The 19,423-nt window shown below is 40.2% G+C and overlaps 1 protein-coding gene across 2 annotated transcripts in view; it reads left to right on the top strand.

Moving 5' to 3' along the window:
• Nucleotides 1–1,273: 1,273 nt before the first annotated feature.
• SMAP1 (small ArfGAP 1) overlaps nt 1,274–19,423 on the top strand; it is an 81,674-nt gene continuing 63,524 nt past the window's right edge. Inside the window, exon 1 of one of the 2 annotated variants that reach the window (XM_084754283.1) lies at nt 1,274–1,624. In XM_084754283.1, coding sequence (XP_084610409.1) covers nt 1,507–1,624 — 118 coding nt within the window. In that variant the 5' untranslated portion in view covers nt 1,274–1,506. The remainder of the gene's footprint in view (nt 1,625–19,423) is intronic. The other variant, XM_084754284.1, reaches the window with a different exon arrangement.

Raw genomic sequence — 19,423 nt, 5'->3', positions numbered from 1 at the left:
ATACATTAATACACAGCGAGGCAAATCATTCCAGCTGTTTCACTGAGTTCGAACCCAGTCGACCAGATGGGCTGTGATCAATCTTGGCTTTACAACTGTCTTTTCTTGCGATGAAGACTGCCATTCACATTGTCTCGTGTAGGAGAAGCCTCTGAACCAAGCTGCCATGGCCTTCAGGAGTTCTGCTTGGTCTGCCTGCAAAGGATCACCCCAGCCAGGCCTGTTGACTATCTACCATCCCTCCTAGGAGGGGACAGGGAGGGTTATGGGACCCTTACCTGAATATTGCATCGTTTGTTTGTGATTCTGCCCTGCTTGCATCTGGTGTTGGGGAGGGGCTAGAGATTATAGGTTGGGGGAAGTGAACAGAGGAAGTTCCATGTTAGGCAGCCATGGAGAATCCATCCTCTTTGCTTGGGTGCGGACTTCCCGCGTGGCTACTTTAAGGTAACGAATACTCCCATTTACCCCTTACCCGTAACTCTGTAAGTTTAAGCCTAACGAGCTCATTGGTTCTCCTGGGTGAACTTTGGTGTAATTGTAGGTAAGTTTGTCTTTGGGACCTTAGAAGAAGGAGTAGACTTAAGTTTCTCCCAGGGAAGGGAACCTAACAGCACAGTTTCGTTAAGTGACACCCTTTTATTATTTTGCCCCTTTATCACTTTTCTTCTTCCTAGATAGGGTTTATTGTCTGGTTTTAACTCTTTCACTTGTGCAGGGCCCAAGTGACTTGACTCTTTTGTCTCATTTTCTTGTATATGAGGCTATCAATACGGTCAGTTTAAATGAGCGAATACTTTATTACATAGAGTAGCCACTTAAATGTTACCCCCAAAGCATGTCACTACTAGATCACTACTTTCCCTAAAGTGTAAGACACTTTTAGCCCCATTTCATTCCATCCATATCTCCAGCTTCTAGAATACTGTTTCCAAACTGTTGATGCACAAACATTGGATACACCTAACCCAATGTAACTATAACTTGAACATTTCCAGTGCTGTGTAGGCAGAAGCAAAGGCTAGGAAACAAGTGAAAGTAGCTTCCTGGTTAAAAAAAAAAAAAGTCTTCCATTTCCAGGTCCCCAGAGATTTCAAGCGACAGTCACGCCTCAAGCGTGGGAAAACTCGCCTAGGGTAGTGAGCAGATGCTTTCTCTGGAATCACCTTGGGCTCCACCCGGCAGGCGGGCAGCTGGGCGCATGCGCAGCGTCCACCGCTCCGCCGTCCCGGAAGCGGCGGCTCTTCCCGCCCCGCCCCTCGCCGGCTCGGGCGGAGCGTGCGGCGGGCCGGGCGAGGAGGCGGGACACGTCGGCGCTGCCTCGGCCGCCGCCGCCCCTCCTCGGGTTCCAGCCACCGCCGCCGCCGCTACCGCCGCCGCTGCCGCTTCCTGGGCCGAGTCCGTCCGCGGCCCCAGCGGCGCCTGTTTCCCTCGGCCGCCCGGCCTCGCCAGCGCCGTCCGCCTCGCGTCCCGGCCCGCCACCCCGCCGCCGCCGCCGCCGCCGCCATGGCGACACGCTCCTGTCGGGAGAAGGCTCAGAAGCTGAACGAGCAGCACCAGCTCATCCTGTCCAAACTGCTGAGGGAGGAGGACAACAAGTACTGCGCCGACTGCGAGGCCAAAGGTAGCGCGCGGGCTCGGTGGCCGCTCGGCCGGGGCCTCCTGCGGCCATGACCTTCCCACCATCCGCGCCGGCCCTGACCGGGAGGGCGGGCGGCCTCACGCTCTCTCAGGCTCGGAGCCGGCGTCTCCACTCTGCCACCGCCTCAGGGCGCCGGCTGGGCAGTGCTGAGGAGGGCTACCGGAGCCCTCCTGCCTCAGCCTCCGCTGCTCCGTGGGTGGAGCCGCCCTTAGGTCCCTGTCCCCTCCTTCTCGACCCTCCAGCGTGACCCAAGACCTTCCTTTACCCCAATGGTGCGGTGTCCCAGATGGAGCCCTACCTGTCTGCCCACCTGACAGCTTTTTTCTTTGCACAGGGCGTTTACTTCTGTTTCTGAAAAAAGGACATTGCGGGATGTGTGTGTGTGTGTGTGTGGGGGGGGGTGGTGGCTTGAAATGTCACTACATGAAATAATCGAGAAAGGGTCTTCTTTATTTGTATATACTGTGTATAACAGATACACATACATATATATTTACTCTGGATGTTAAAGCGAAGAGGAATTTGGTTGCAGGTGTAGTGTGGGAAGTGGGCTATGTTCATGAAGAGTTTATAGTCCTTTAGATTCTCCAAGACGACCCATTGGAGAATTATGTGGACACTGGTCTGTAGGCTTCATAAATGTGGAAGGTGCATTTTAAAGATACAGAGATAGAAAAAAAACCTACTAATTTTAGTTCAGTTGGAGGTTTCTGCTCGAGCCTTTGAAATAGATACACTATTTTTAGCTGATATGTTTTGTTTGAAGATGTGACTTATTTTTAATGTCTTGTCAGTAATATGGAGAGGCATGTTGCAGATTTTAAAAACCTACTCATGCAGTTAGGAACATATTTAATTGGAAGTACATTTGTTTGGTTATTCTCTGAGAGATAGGTAGTTGTTCGGAGCTGACATGATCACTGGGAATGCTGCTTAAAGATTTCTGCATTACTTAACATGCTTTTCCTGAGGTTTTGCTGTGTTCTCTCAACACTGAGCAAAGAGTCCATTGCAATAGGCTGGTGGTATTTGAATAAATTGAGTCTCATGACATCAGCATTATCTCTCTGTCATAACAGCTGCTGGCTTACTGGAAGAATCACATATACATACTTTAATTAGAAATTTTATGAAGCACTTTTCAATATTACAGTAACTTGACTGAGTCAAATGTATAGTTAGTTATCCTATGTAATCGTTAGGCAAGGCACTTAAAAAGAAAAGACATGGTTGATTTTTGTAGTAATATTTACTTGCTTGATACTTGGTAATTTGGAAATACTGTTCGGAGCTTGGTTGCTTGCTTATCTCTTTACTTGTAAAACACTTAAAAATGGGCTTTCAGAATCTAAGAAAAAGAAAGGGGTAGAGTTAGTTTACATTTTATTATCTTGAGTCATAGAATAGTAAAGGTGATTGTAAATGTGAAAGCTGTGATTAGAGTCAGTGATTCAGGGTTGGAGACATGGCTATAGGTTACGAGCGTTGGCTGCTCTTGCAGAGGATGTGGGTTTGATTCTCACCACCACATAACCATGCCAGTCTCAGCAGATCCTGTGCTGTCTTTTGGCCCGAGGCATGCAAATGGCACACAGACACATGAAGAGCCATACACATTTAAGAAACTTGTCAGTAATTTCCTTTTATGTATAGACGTAATTTTTAAAAATTCAGATTTCTTTTTCCAAAAAAGTATTGCAGAAAATAGATTTTCACTAAATGTGTTAACTTTTTTTTTCCCCACCATTCTTGGGAGATGGAAGGAAAAGAATCAATCACATTCTTCTTTAATTAGGTAAAGAAGTTTTACTTCTGAAGTGCAGGCCACATTTGTTTTGATCACTGTTGTGTAACACTTAAGTCAGTCCATGTATGTTGAGTGAATGGCCTTTTATTTTGGTCTTGTTTAATCGTTTAAATATTTTTTTTTCCTTTTTCTTGAGATGTGGAGAAAATGGGGAGAAGTGGAGAAAGTGGATAGACTAGTCTCAGGAGCTCTAGGGTGCAGCTTGAAGGGTGTGGAATCTGTTGTTATCATTTAGAAAGATTTTTTTTATCTACAAAATCTAGAATAATGTTAAAATATTTTTGTAAATTATTTTATTGTTTTATCTTGGTATTTCAGGTAGTATTCACGGGCACAGCCATTGCTTATTTTAATTAAGCTCTATTTTATAGGTGTGTGTGTGTGTATGTGTGTGTGTGTGTGTGTGTGTGTGTGTGTTGTGTGTGTGTTTACTAAGGGATTACCAGTGATTTCTACATGGTGGGCAAGCATTTTTCCACTGCTACATATTCCACTCACTCCTTTTTGAGGCAGGTCTGTGGTTTTGGTTAGCCAGTCTTATGATTTTCCTATCTTTGCCTCCTGAGTATGCATTGCTACACACTATATAATTTTATATATTTTTGTAAAGTTTTTGTGCCCTTGGTGTGTGTGAGCCCATTATGGCATATTCATAGAGTAGAATCCTTGGCTTTTTGTATGATTTTGGATCTGTTGTTATATATACCAATAACCATAATAAATGTAGGTGTTGAGATTCTGGTTAAATGTACTCAGGAAAGTCATGATGAGGACCTTACAGATTAGTTATTGAGAGGTTCCATTCTGGGTATGTATTGTTGTTTCCCTCACCGAATGGTCAATCACCTTGAACTTTTATCCTGTCTTGAAACTACATCCTAGTTAATTCTGGTTTTTTTTTTTTCATTTAAAAAAATGTTTCCCCATTATTCTTTGAGAACATGAACCTAAACTAAAGCTTAGGATTAATGGTCACCCTGTTCTGTTACCTCATGGTAATTAGCAGAGGAATGCCAGTTGGATTTTGACATTTTCTTAGTCACTGGCTTGTATTTCTGGTACTGACAGCATTGGTAAGGAAGGAGGACATGATGGCACAGGTGCTGGTTCCTGCTGTTGACTGTATTCAGCAGTACATGTACAACTGGAGAGTAAGCAGTGCCAGATGGGCTGCCCATCTCTGCTGTCTCTGTAACTCTGTAGAAATTTAAAAGCAGCTCTCTCATGGTTATTAGTTGATGCTAATATGGACAAGGAGGAGGTGAAGTTCACTTTGCCATCTTAAATTTGGTTTTCAGAATATAAAGCTTCATGCACAAGTAATACTGGCTTTGATTTTTTTTTTTTTAATATATAAAAATTGGAATGAAAATGGTTCTTTTCACTCAGGAGGCAGAGGCAGGCGGATCACTGTGCTTGTGAGTTTGAGGCCAGCCTGGTCTACAAACTGAGTCCAGGACAGCCCAGGCTACCCAGAGAAACCCTGTTTTAAAAAACCTTAAAAAAAAAAAAAAAAAAGGAAGAAAGAAAGAAAAAAATGATTCTCTTGCTCAGTAAGTTTTAGGGCAGTCAGAGACTCCAGAGTTAGTTTTGTTCAAACTTTCTAATATTCAGAGGGTAAGCTGCTTGCTTAAATCAACTTTATTCCATGGATCTTGAGGGTAGTTGAGCACTGGATTAGGTTTTAGGGGCAGAAACATTTGTAAAACTGAAGTGTGTTTCATGGAGACTGAATATTTGAGTAATTCGGAAACAGTGCACTAAGTGCAAGAGCAGAGCTATAAGAAACAACCTTCTGTTTCTTTCTAGCTCTTCGCCTGAACCTTGACCTTTGCCCACTGGCTCTTGATGATTCCTCGAGTGTTGCCTCAAAGCCTTTGTACTATTCCTCCCCATGAGTCTCTGGCTTTTTGTTGTTGTTCAGCTTTTTTTTACTCATCTTTACATTTTGCTTCATGTCCTTTCCAGGGAAGCAGTTCCCCTTCACCCTCCCAGATTGAGTTATGCTTTCATTTATATATTTGAGACACCGTTGTAAATCTTACTTACCGCAGTTATAATTAGAACATTTCTGAAGTAATGATTGGGCACTCCTGGGCACTCCATATATCTATTGAATTACAGCTTTGAAGGAGAAGAGATCTTATTCATCTTGCTCAGAGTAGTTTCCTCAGCCCTAAGCACTGTGAATGACGTTTGGTAGGCAACTGGAAATCAGCAAGTACCTTTTGATTGTATGAATAAATAGCAGAATGAACACAGAATCAGTGACAGGGATCTGGGTATGTGAATGAGGGTACATTTATAAAAGGGAGTGGCATTTGGAGTAATCCTGTGAATCACAGGAGACTTGTGAGGTGTAGGTACGGTGAGCTTTCACTAGCTAGAGCAAGAATCAGGGCACAGCTGTATATCCACAGGGTACGGTATATGAAAGACAGAAGTGGTTTCTATATGGCCATTTTATTTTGGTGAGCTGTCCTTAAATATGATCAGATTTGGTAGGTATGGTAGGGGAGTCACTGAGTGAGGTGATGTTTACTAGTGGTCAAAGGATGAGGGTAAGAGGATTGTACTTCATACATTGCTGGCGTATGAGCCAGGGCAGAGCAGGAAACAGAGCCACTGATATATTTTTCGTTAGGGCTTTAAGGAATCATTGAAAGAACTGCAGGAAGTAAAACTCAGGAGTCATTTCTGGAGTTTCACTTGCAAGGCCAAGCATCCTGTCAGTGTTGTCATTGCCTGACTGCCATGGTTGCTTTTCACCCTCACAGTGGGTGCGTAGGTAGGAAGACTGAGACTGTCTGTTAGGCAGTTTTGTTAGTTGTTTCTACTGTAGAGGTATGGCTCGTGCTACACTTACACTTTCCATGTGATTGTAATTGGCTGACTCTAATCTGTTCAGACACCTGCCTTTTGGGGAGTCATTCACTTTCTAATCTCTTCAGAGAGCAGAAACAACCGAGCCTGTTTGCTTGAATGAGCCAGTCCCAAGAGTTAACCAGGGCCTGGGGTTAGAGAGAATGCTTAATATGTTTGTTATTTTAAACTGTTAGCAGAAACTCTTCTGCAGGAACTTTACTGAAAAGTAAGGTTACCTGGTTACGTGGTGAGCTGGTGCTGATGCTTACAGAATTAATTTATACACACAGAGGTGTGTAGTTATAATTTGTTTTAAAAAGTTGTTAATCTGAAAGTTCCCTCAAATGCCAAACCCTTAGTGCTTGGGGTTTGTTCTTAGGATTCTCCTGATCTTTAGGCTTTCTCTGATAATCATGTGCAGATCCCTCAGATCAGAGCTGGAGTGGAAGCCACTGGGCCTTCTCTGACATACTATTTTAAAACTTGAACTTTATTTTTTCTCCTTCTAACATTTTGTCCCTTAAAAAATATTTACAATATTCCTTTATTTTTTACTTCATTGGTGGAGAATTACATTTTAGCATCTTTTCTGTAAAATATTCATGCACACTCTTACACACATACTCTTACTATCTCTTACAGACACACAGTCCCACAAAGACACTCACACACATATACACACTCACACTCTCACATACTCTCGCACACACACTCACATGAATTCTATCATTCCCACACTGTTACACAGTGTCTCACATACTTTCATGCACCAGTGAGCGAGCGAGTGGTCGCACACACGTGCGTGTCCACACACACACACACACACACACACACACACACACACACACACCTTGAAGGATTTGAACCCTTCCAAAACCCTAATATAAATGTTAACTGACCTTAAAGAACTTGAACCCTAGTTGTCACTAAGACTGTAAAATATTTGCTGTTCTAATTATATATCACAGACTGAGCTTGTTATCCTTACTGCTAATGGTACCTGTACTGGTGATCTTCTGCTAGATAGAATCCAGCCATTTTTCTCTTTCTTAGTTTTTATTTTTCACGATGAAGATCAAAGAAATTTAGAGGGTATTTTATTTAAGTTGCATTATGAGAAAAGTTGACTGTCTCTCTCCTGACCACTGAAAAGATTTATTTAATACATACAATTTTGCTGGTAGTTCACGTCAGTGTTTTCTAGGCTATGTTAGTTTTCTGCTGCTATTACCAAATATTTGAGATTTGATACTTTAAAGAAAAGAGCAGATAGTTTGAAAGGCTGTGGGGAGGCCTCCTTAATCTGTATCAAATGTGGTGTATGATAGCATGTAGGGCGAGATCACCTAGACAGGAAGCCAGAGAGTGGGAGGATTTAGGTTTGCTCTTACTATAACAACTCACTCATAGGAACTAATCAAAATGTGGTGAGAGCCAGAGTACTCCCAATAACCTAATCACCTACTATAAAAGTTTATTTCTTCTGTGTGTGTGAATATATGTATGTGTGTGCATGTATGTGTGGCAGTCAGAGGTCAACCTTGGGGGCCATTCTTTGGGAGCTATCTGTTTTGTTTTGTTTTGTTTTTTGAGACTGACATTTGGGGCTTGCTGATTTGGAGAGGCAAAGTGAGCTGTAGGGATTCCCTGGTCTGCACCTCCTCAGCACTAAATAAGCACACCACCACTACGCTGGATTTCTACATGTGCTAGAGATGAAATTCAGGCCATCATGTTTGTGTTGGTGAGCTACTGCCACAGATCAGAGGTTTTCACCACCTCTCATCACACTGAGGCCTGAGCTTTCAGAATGAGTCCTTGATGGTTAGACTGCATCCAAACCACAGCACACCATTATGGAGAGTAAGTGCTTTGCTATAGGCTCTTGTTCCTGTATAAGTTAAAGATCTTAATAGACATGAAACCCTTATCAGTATGATAGACCAGCACATTCATGGGAAATTTAGAGATGAGTTAGCTCCAGTGTAACTTGGGTAAGGTGTGTGTGTGTGTGTGTGTGTGTGTGTGTGTGTGTGTGTGTGTACACACACACACATAATAATACTAATTATATAATGCTTCTTATAAGAGATACTATACATACATTAATTTTCAAACTAGCCTTTTGAGGTAGATGCTCCTTTCATCTTATTTACTGATGAGAAAACAGTCTAGAACCTAAATAACTCTACCAGTTATATATAGCCAAGAAGTGGTAGAGCCAGGACTCTTTTTTTTTTTTTAATGTTACTATAAAAAGGTTTAGGTGACTACTGTATATCAGATTCTTTTTAGGATATGAGAATCACAATAGGGAACAGGTTCCTGCAGCTCTAAGGAGCTGGAGTGCAGAAAAGTTGCCTTATTTACACAGTCTCTTCTTGCCTGGCTACCGAGAACTAAGATTTAGGGATGGTCTCACTAATGTGAAGTAAAGAGTCTGTTACTGTTCCCAGAATATTTGTATAAAACATGGTTTTTGCTGAATACATACTTCCAAGTAGTTTTTCATTTGCATATGTACAAGACAGCAGTGTGTACTTGGCTAGAACCAGTGATGTCTTAGGCACCGAGTCTCTAGTGAGTGTCTGTGATAGTTCATATGTTGTTGGAACCCTTTGCTACAATAATTGTGTCCAATGTATTCCCAGTGGAAGAAAACTCCTTGCTCCTGATGTCCTTTGCTGATTGGGCCTGCCTCTTTTCCTGTGGTACATTATAGCAGCATCAAATATAACTCCATGTTGAACTCTTTGAATCCTCTGACAGATTGCTGAACCTGAGGGTGATCTTAGAGACTTCTTAGCATAATTGGTAGTACAGTATATATCAACAGGACATGTTGAAGTCTTGGCACATCTTGGCTGGCTCTACAGCCTAGTTTCTTAGTAAGAGTACACAGAGGCTCAGTATAGTAGGAATGTGGACAAGAGTCAGGATTTAGACCCAGGAGATCTGGACTTAATGTTTATGCTTTGAACCTTGTAAGTGATGGAATATGGAGAAACCGTAATGTGTAAGAGATATAAAGGGTTATTATTGGAATGACTGTCATTAGAGATTGTTTTTCAGATTATGGTCAAAATGTAAAATGTTTTCATTTCCATTTATATTTTTGCACATAGTAGTAGAACTACCATAACTTTTAAAATAGAACTTTAACCAACTAGAACTTTTGTTTGATCATTACCTTTATTTATAAATTGTTTTAACCTGTAGACAAATACTTGTTTACTTCTGTCTTCCTTATGACTTGTTTTCTGTTTCTGAAGTTATGTTCTTCACTTAAGAACGTATCATCTCTCTAGATTTTTTTTATCCATACACTGTGATAGAATTGAAAGAGCATTGGTCTAAGTTAATTGGCAAAGCAAGATTTGAGTTCAAGCTTTGTCTATGACATGGCAGTGACCACTTGTCCTTGGCCCCCTTGACATTTATGGAAAATACTTATTTTTGCTTCTCTATGGTCTCTGTTCTTTCTTTTCTTTCTTTCTTTCTTTTCTGTATGTCTCTGAGGTTTCTCTCTTTTTTAAAAAATTTAAGTAATTTATTCAGATTACATCTTATTTGTTATCCCCTCACTTCTGTCTTCCCATTCTCTGCCTCTCTCTTTCATCCTGTTCCCCTTCCCTAAGTCTGTGACAGAAGGGGACCTTGTCCCCCACTATAAGATCACAGCCTATCAGTTCTCTTCCTGGTAGCCTGCTTACTCTTCCTCTGAGTGTCACCAGGTCTCCCCACAAAGGAGAATTGGTCTAATAGGGGACACCAGAGTTTATGTCCAAGTCAGTCCTGGCTCTCCACACAATTGTGGAGAATGTGCTGTCCATTGGCTAGACTGGATAGGGGTTCTAGGTTTACTGCATGCATTGCCCTTGGTTGGTACCATGGGTTGAGCTGACCCGCCTGGGTCCAGATCCGCCAGCCTTAATGGTCTTCTTGTATCTGTCCTTTCTTTAAACTACACCTATGTAACATCTATGTTAATATTTGCTTGTAATTAAAACATTCTTGAAGGCTTACATTAATTGAAGTTGAGGCTAGGAGCAAACTTTTTGTACTTAAAAAAAAAAAAAAAAGACAGGGTCTCATGTAATCCAGATTAGATCTAATGTCTTATGTCCTTATACTGAGTGTACATGTGTGTGTGCTTGAGAGATAGAGACAGATGGACAGACACACAGACAAGCAGCCAGGCAGGGCGGAGATGGTGATGATGAGGTCAAACAGAGAGGGCTATCTTCTCTCTTCTTTAATAGCTTTTCATCTTAGTTTTCAAGACAGGATAGCTCACTGAATCTGGAGCTTGCCAGTTGATTAGACTACCTGGAATTATAGGCAGCTCTGCCATACCTGGCGTTTTTTGTTTTTGTTTTTGTTTGTTTGTTTGTTTTTGTGGCTGTTAGGGATTTGAACTCATCATGAGTGTATGGCATCATGAGTGCAGGGTTGGATCTGTTGGAACTGGCGTTACATACAGTTGTGACCTATGCATGCTGAACCCCACTCTTCTACAGGAGTACCAAATGTTCTTAATTACTGAACCATCTCCTGTTCCTTACTATTATTATTTTTAACAGCACCAACTTCATCTAGAGATACCCTTTCAAATGATAAAGTAGCTTTATTTTTGTTATTTTTTTTGTAGGTGTGTGTGGTGTATGTAAGTATACAGGTATATACATCTGTGTGGATACAGAAACCAAACAAGGATTTCAGTGTCTTCTTTTAGTTTTCTCTACTTTATTCCATTGAGACAGGAGTTTCACTGAACTGGAGGCTTGCTATTTAGGCTGGGCTGCTTGGCCAACAGGGTCCTGGGATCTGCCTCTTTGTCCCCCAATGCTAGGATTACAAGCACACAGCCATGCCCAGCTTTTTATGTGGGTCAGGTCTCCATTTTTGCAAAATAGGAACTTTTTTAAAAAGTATTTTGAGACAGGGTTTCTTTGTGTACCTTGACTGTCCTGGACTTGTTTTATAGACCAGGCTGGCCAGGAACTCACAGTGATCCACCTGCCTCTGCCTCCCTTAGTGCTGGAATATAGATATATGCCACTGTGCCTGACTGGCAAAAAAAATTTTTTTTTTGTTTTGGTTTATTAAGACAGGGTTTCCTTATAGACCAGGCTAGCCTTGAGATCACAGAGATCTGCCTGCTTCTGTCTCCTGAGTTCTGGGATTAAAGGTGTGTACCACCACACCTGGCAAATCAAGAACTCTTAATGAGCCATCTCCCTAGGCTCCTTAAAAACAACCTCCTTTAAAAGCTTAGTGTGTGTGTGTGTGTGTGTGTGTGTGTGTGTGTGTGTGTGTCTTGGAATTGAATTCAGGTCATTGGGTTTGGTGGCAGTTGCCTTTACTTTGAGTCATCTTGCTGGCCCTGCAGGGCTTCCTTTTACTACACATTTTAAAGAAAGCATCTATAGGTTAATATACAGGCTATGTGTATTTATCAATATCAATATTTTCTACTTGAAGTATTTGCTAGAGCTTTGTTTAACTACCATAGCATTTAGTTGCAATATTAGATAATTTATTTACATTTATTTTATTTTTGCTTTAAATTTTATTTCATTTAAACTATATAATGCTATTTGAATTATGTGCTACCATTATGTTCACATATGTTGAATGATAAATGTGAGGATTTTGAGTGCTGCAAGGAAAGAGAATTACAGACTTTCTAATAATAGTCTGTACTCTGTTCACTCAACCAGTTTTTAGTCTACATTTCACAAGAGGTCCAGGTGATTGCTTCAGGAGTGACTGATGATAGAACTTTGGATGTCTGATCTTGATCTTTTGTAAAGTGAATATTTCAAAGACTAGTGATGAGCTCAGGCCCCAGATTGAAAAAAAAAAAAAGATGACTTTTGTGGGAAATAATTTTCAGGATAATTTTATTGTCTGATATAAGAAAATCCCTAAGACTTAGGGTTTAGTGTTGATGTGTTTAGTTCATGTATTTGTGCTCCTGAAAGTTACTTGTAGTGTAGAATGGTGATGGTGTCAGAAAACTCACATTTATTGATATAAAGTGATCACTGGTACACCCACTTCTTATTTTGAAGGCATATACCACGGCACCTAGCTTTTGAACGTAGATTTTTATAATGGGTAATGTTTTAGGTGTATTTAAAAATGGCACAGGATGGTGATGAATGTACTTAAAACTAGTCATTCTATCTGAAAAAAAAAATGTTTCCTCAGAATATGTGAAGAAATACTGTCAACTCCAAGGAGCTACGGGGCTGTACATCTGTCTTGTTCTGTGTTACTAGAATTTTTGGTGTGAGTTGAATGGTTGACTTCCCAGGACTTAGAAATCACTATTTTATGTAATTCAAAACATGAGAGGTCAACCTGGGCTTTCACATATAGTCATGCATCTTTGAGCTTCTTTTCTGATTTCCTATGCTGCTTGAAGACAAGACTGTTCTTATTTTTGTCTTTGACTGTCTCGAAGGTAGATATGTTTCTTAATCATGTACTTGCTGTAGCCTGTTTAACATACCAATGACTCAAGGAGTGTGTAAAACAGAATTAATTTTGTAATGCCTTGTATGTGCAAAGAATCCCTCTGTCACAGATTTGGAACGATTTCTTGATTTTCACGGCTGTTTTGCCAAAATGAATTATTGCTCTGTTAATAGACAACTGGGCATTAGATCAAAGGGTTTTCCCTTTGATTTATGGTTGTCTTAACTCTAGTGTGGCTGAGTAGTTGAGGCTGTTTTTGAAAAAGCAACTGTTCTTAAGTCCTTCAGAGGCTTGAGATCTTAGGGTAAACTGTTCTGCCCCTGACATGGATAGGAAAGGAGGATACAGAAACTCACAGTTTACTGGTGTGGAGGTCTCAGAGCAGAAACTAGCTGTAAGAGAACTTAAGTGGTAAATAACTAAGTGCATATAGTATGCTACAAAAAATGATTTTTTAATTATCATTCCCACCTAGCTAAGCTTTAGTTTTTTTGTAGATCATGAATATTCACATTTAGACTATATTTATAATTCATACCAAATATGGATCATTAGATACACAGCAAATTAGTGCCATTTTTATGTGTATGTGTCCCCTGAAAATATTTTTTAATATTTTATTAATTTATTCATATTATATCTCAGTTGTTATCCCATCCCTTGTATCCTCCCATTCCTCTCCCCCCCCCCCCCCCCGCTTTCCCCCTACTCCCCTACCCTATGTCTGTGACTGAGGGGGACCTCCTCCCCCTGTATACGCTCAGAGAGTATCAGGTCTCTTCTTGGTAGCCTGATATCCTTCCTCTGAGTGCCACCAGGCCTCCCCGTCAAGGGGACATGGTCAGATATGGGGCACCAGAGTTCATGTGAAAGTTAGTCTCCACTTTCCACTTAATGGTGGAGAATATCCTGTCCATTGGCTAGATCTGGGTAGAGGTTCGAAGTTTACTGCCCGTATTGTCCTTGGCTGGTGCCATAGTTTGAGCAGGACGCCTGGGCCCAGATCCGCCTGTTATAATGTTCTTCTTGTAGGTTTCTAGGACCTTTTGGATCCTTCTATTTCCCCATTCTCCCATGCTTCTCTCACCTAAATTCCCAATAGGATGGCCTCCCCTGTGACCTACTTTCCTGGTAAGTGAAAACTTTCATGGGACATGCCCCTTGGACTAGTGTCTAGATATAAGTGAGTATATATCATTTGACTCTTTCTGCTTCGGGGTTAACTCACTCATTATGATCATTTCTAGTTCAGTCTATTTGTCCACAAATTTAGGGAATTCCTTGTTTTTAATAGCTGAGTAGTATTACATAGTGTAAATTTACCACAGTTTCTTTATCCATTCTTCTACTCAGGGACACTTAGGCTGTTTCCATGGTCTGGCTACTATGAATAAGGCTGCTATGAACATGGTTGAGCATATGTTCCTGTTGTGTGGTGAAGCATTTTCTGAATATATTCCAAGGAGTGGAATAGCTGGGTCTTGAGGAAGCCCTATTCCCATTTTTTTCTGAGAAAGTGCCAGATAGATTTCTAAAGTGGTTGTACCAGTTTGCATTCCCACCGGTAATGAAGGAGTGGCCCTCTTTCTCCACATTCTCGCCAGCATGTGGTGTCACTTGAATTTTTGATTTTAGCTATTCTGATGGGTGTAAGATGGAATGTCAGTGTCATTTTGATTTGCATTTCTCTGATGACTAACGATGCTGAGCATTCCTTTAAGTGTTTCTTAGCCATTTGATATTCCTCTGTTGAGAATTCTCTGTTTAGTTTTGAGCCCCATTTCTTAATTGGGTTATTTGGTGTGGTGGTGTTTAATTTCTTGAATTCTTTATATATTTTGGATAATTAGACCTTTGTCAGATGTAGGGTTGGTGAAGATCTTTTTCCATTCTGTAGGCTGTCGCTTTGTTCTGTTGACAGTGTCTCCTACCTTACAGAAGCGTCTCAGCCTCATGAGGTCCCATTTGTTAATTGTTGACCTTAAGACAATCCAGTGAATGCAACCCTGAGAACCCAAACACAATCGAAATACAAGAAAATGACCTCAAGTCCTTAGTAAGCAAGATGATAATGGAAGAAATGAGTAAAATCTGTAAACAACTGCAGGAGGATGCAACTAAGCGGGTTAAAGACATAAAAGAGAGGCATACAGAGGGGCACTGGAAGAATTTCAGAAAAATACAAACAACCGGATAAAGGAAAGCATTAAAACAGTTCAAGATCTGAAGATAAAAATGGAAGCTATGATAAAGGAACACACAGAAGAAAAATGTGATCAAGAGGCCTCAGAGAAGAAAGCAAGCATCACAGAGGTGACCTTATCTAACAGAATCCAAGAAATGGAGGAACGAATATCGGGACTTGAAGATACAATCGTAGAACTTGAAACAACCATCAAAGAAAATGCTAAATCTGAAAAGTTCCTGACACAGAACATCCAAGAAATCAAGGACACCATGAAAAGACGAAACTTGAGAATAATAGGTATTGAGGAAAGAGAGGACACCCGACTCCACAGCCCAAAAATATCTTTAACAAAATCATTGAAGAAAGTTTCCCCAATCTGAAGAAGGAGGTGCATATGAGCATACAAGAGGCCTACAGAACACCAAATAGAATAGACTAGAAAAGAAAATCTTCCTGCCACATAATAATAAAAACACAAAATATACAGAACAAGGAAAAAATATTAAAAGCGGCAAGAGAAAAAGGCCGAGTAACATATGATGGCAGACCTATCAGAATTACATCTGACTTCTCAGCAGAGACCATGAAAGCGAGAAGGGTCTAGACAGCGGTCCTGCAAACCCTAAGAGACCACAGATGCTGGGCCAGACTATTATACCCAGCGAAACTCTCAATAACCATTGTCAGAGAAAAGATATTCCATGACAAAAAACAAATTCAAACAGTACCTATCCACAAAGCGGCTTTACAGAAGTTACTAGAAGGAAAACTCCACCCCAAAGGGTCAAATTACAACCCTGAAAATATTTTAAAGGTAGAAGGTAATCAGAATAAAAACTTCTCTTAGGACCCCTTCATAGAAGAAGGTTTTTTAATTTTATAAGTTTTACTGCCAGGAACTTAGCCTGATTCTAAAGGGAATGTTGGAGAAGCTTATGCCTCCAGCAGGACCTGGAAAAGGAACCATTCTGAAGCTCTGCATGCCAGAACACTCAGTTCTTAATGTTTGCATTTTGGAGAAATTGTTAACTGAACCAAAGTCAATTGTCCTGGGGGAAAGAACAATATCCAACCCTCCTCTCCTCTAGTCATACTTGTCTCAGTACTGATGGGAGGTCAAAACCCAGCAGAGCGCTTGTGAAATACACAAGAGACATTTAGCTCATTGAAGGGCTGCGACTGTCATAAGGATGGAGTATGCTCCCTTTTGCTCCATACCACGTCACCGAAAACCTATTTTTAGCAATTCTTTTTACCAATCATTAACAAAAATGAAATGAAAAAAGAAGATGAGGTACCGGAAAAATATAATAATATTTCATGTGTCTGTGCATATAATATTTATATAATAAAGTGAATTTGTTTAAAACACATGTATAACTTAATATACAAAGGAGCAAATTATAGTGGTCAAGTTAAATAAGCTTATCTAATATTTACTAAATTATTTTAATTCCAAAAGGTCTTAAAGAAGAATATATCAGTCTCAGTTAATACCATACCAAGGAGCAAGTTCTTAGTGTGTCTTTATTTTTGACATGCTGGAGAACAAATCTCTTTGCTCATGATAAGCAGGGACACTGTACCACTAAGCTATATTCCTAGCTCAGGAACTAGCCCTCCGCCCCCAAGACAGAGTTTCTCTGTGTAACTCTGGCTGTCCTGGAACCCACTCTGTAGACCAGGCTGGCCTCAAACACACAGAGATCTGCCTGCCTCTGCTTCCTTGAGTGCTGGTATTAAAGGTGTGCTCCACCGTCTGGCTCTGCTTCATTGCTTTGAGTGCCTTCCCTGACTTTCTTCAGTGATGGACTGTGATGTGGAAGTATAAAATTAAATAGATGCTATCCCCAAGTTACTTTTGATCATGCTGTTTTATCATAGCAGTAGACATTGACATAGCCTAGAGTTAATTGAAAAAAATCAACTGATAAATTTCTTTATTGGTCTGTGGACCTGTCTGCGAGGGATTTTCTTGATTGCCTTTGTTAATATAAAAGGGCCCAGCCCACTGTGCGTAGTGCCACTTCCTGGGCAGGTACTCTTAGGCTTTGTAAGAAAGCTAGCTAAGCATGAGGCTGTGAGCCAGCCAGCAAGCAGCATTTCTCCATGGTTTCTGCTTGGGCTCCAGACTTGATTTCCCTCAGTGATGTACTGTGATCTGGAAATAGTAAGTTAAATAAATATTTTCCCCTAGGATGTTATTGGTCAGTGTCTTTTCTCATAGCCACAGAAAAAAAGCTACAACATAGATAGTAGTGACATTTTGTTCTCTTCCTAGAGATTTATAAAATGCAAGGGATTATTGAAATCTGGAATTAAGGTACTTTATACAAAATTAAGAAAATGTAAGACAATACTGAGTCAAGGCAGAAGGTATGTGGGTATTCAGTTGTACTGTATATATAATATATGGACTTTTATGTAATCTTATGCTGAATCATTTTTTAAATATAGATCAACCATTCTGAACATATTGAGAGTCTGTAAACCTGAAACTCAAAAAAATTTAAGATACCATTAAATGATTGATAGGAAGTATGTCTAAGGAGTAATTAAAGTTTGCTTTTTGGCTCTTTATGATGAGTCCTAATTATTTTAGGATGTTCTATCTGGATAAGTATGAGAAAGTGCTCTAGTGTTCGTTAAACCATGTTAAAATGTAGTAATTGGTGTTGTTCTAATTTTATTTTGTCATCATCTTTAAAGAAGATAACAAAAAATGTGTTTTGAAAATATAGCAGAGCCTCTGTGGCTTTCCACTCTTGTGGCTTTTGTTCAGGGTTACTTAAAAAACACCTTGCCTTTCTTACCTTTGGACTTTGCATCTATGGATCTAACCAACTGCAGATAAGAGATTTTTTTCCCAAAAATTGTATGTGTGCTAAACATGTGCAGACGTTTAATTTTCATTATTAGCAATGTAGTATAATAACTATGTAGATGACTGTATGACATGGAGTATAACTGCTTTAGGAATAATTTGAAGACTGTATGTAAATTGTGTGCAAATGCCACCATTACTATTCATAGATTATAATATCTGCTGTGGGGAAGGAGCGGAGTTTAAACTCAAAGCCCTGAACACCTAGTATTATGGGTGCGAGTACTGATGGATGTGCAAGGCAAAGTGTGTAAGTTAGGTGAATCCTGACTTCAAGAGTGTTATTTCTTTCCACTGGGCATTCGCTTTGCCTTCCTTGCCTTTTCCCTCCTCCTTCTCCTGTGTTCTGCTGCTACACACGCTTGTGTGTGTATGTGTGTGTGTGCGTGTGTGTGTGTGTGCGCATATTTGTTGAAAGATATCTTACATATTCTGTAAATTATGGTCTCCTTTGAAAGTTTTTTTTAGTTATTTGACTGCAGTAATTTAGATTTAGTAGGTTTAAAAATTATACCTACTAATTGTAAACTAAAGGTTGCCTTAATTTTCATATCAGATACTGTGCTTGGCACACAAAAATCACTAAATGACATTCTTAATGCCAAATAAATCACCATTTCTCAGAAAAGACAGCCAGTTAATTTTGAAATGGAATTTGTTTATATTCTCTCCCCTCTTTCCCTTCCTTCCCCCCTTCCCCTCTCCTCTCTGTTCTCTACCCCTCCTTCCCCTCTTTTATAGTTTTACAAAATTATATGTCAATTACTGGCCATATAAAGAAGTTCCCCAGTGAGAAGTTAAACCATTTGAAGCACACTAATAAAAAAGAAAGAAAGAAAGAACAGAAGGTGCCTGTTGTTTCTTATTTCTGAGAAGAAACTATCTGGAGCTGCACATATTTTAGGAAAAAGAACAGAGGAGAAGGCTTTGAGGTGGTGATAGGACCTAGCTTGGCCTTGAGAGAGGGGGTTAGATTTGTAGGGCAACAAGAAGAACATTCTAGACCAGATATTCTAAAGTACTGAGACACGGTAGTGGAGTCATAGTCAAGGGAAAGCAAAGATTTACTTCTTTCTATATCTTAAAGATAAATAATTTATTTTGGAGTTGTAAAAATGAAAATTTAAGAAGGATCAAGATCAGCATGGTCATGGAAGTAATATAGAGAACAGGAACTGTTTTAAACTGTTGGTGTTGGAGATTAAAATGATGGAGACGTTAATCTGGAAATAGAATTCATAAGGACAAATTTACTCCATTCTAGTTTGCTTCCTGTTATTATGATAAAGTACCATAACGAAAAGCAAATTGAGGGCCTGGAGAGATGGCTCGAGGTTAAAAGCACTGTCTGTTTTTCCAAAGGTCCTGAGTTCAATTTCCCAGCAACCACATAATGCCTCACAACCATCTACAATGAGATCTGGTGCCCTCTTCTGGTGGGCAGACACACATGCGGGCAGAGTTTGTATAAATAATAAATAAATAAATCTTAAAAAGAAAAGAAAATCGAGCAGAGGTTTGACTTACACTTCTAGGTCACAACCCACCATT

Source organism: Acomys minous (genome assembly GCF_964271855.1).
Source record: "Acomys minous genome assembly, chromosome: 13".
Classification (NCBI taxonomy): domain Eukaryota; kingdom Metazoa; phylum Chordata; class Mammalia; order Rodentia; family Muridae; genus Acomys; species Acomys minous.
This window is presented reverse-complemented; position numbering and strand designations above follow the sequence as displayed.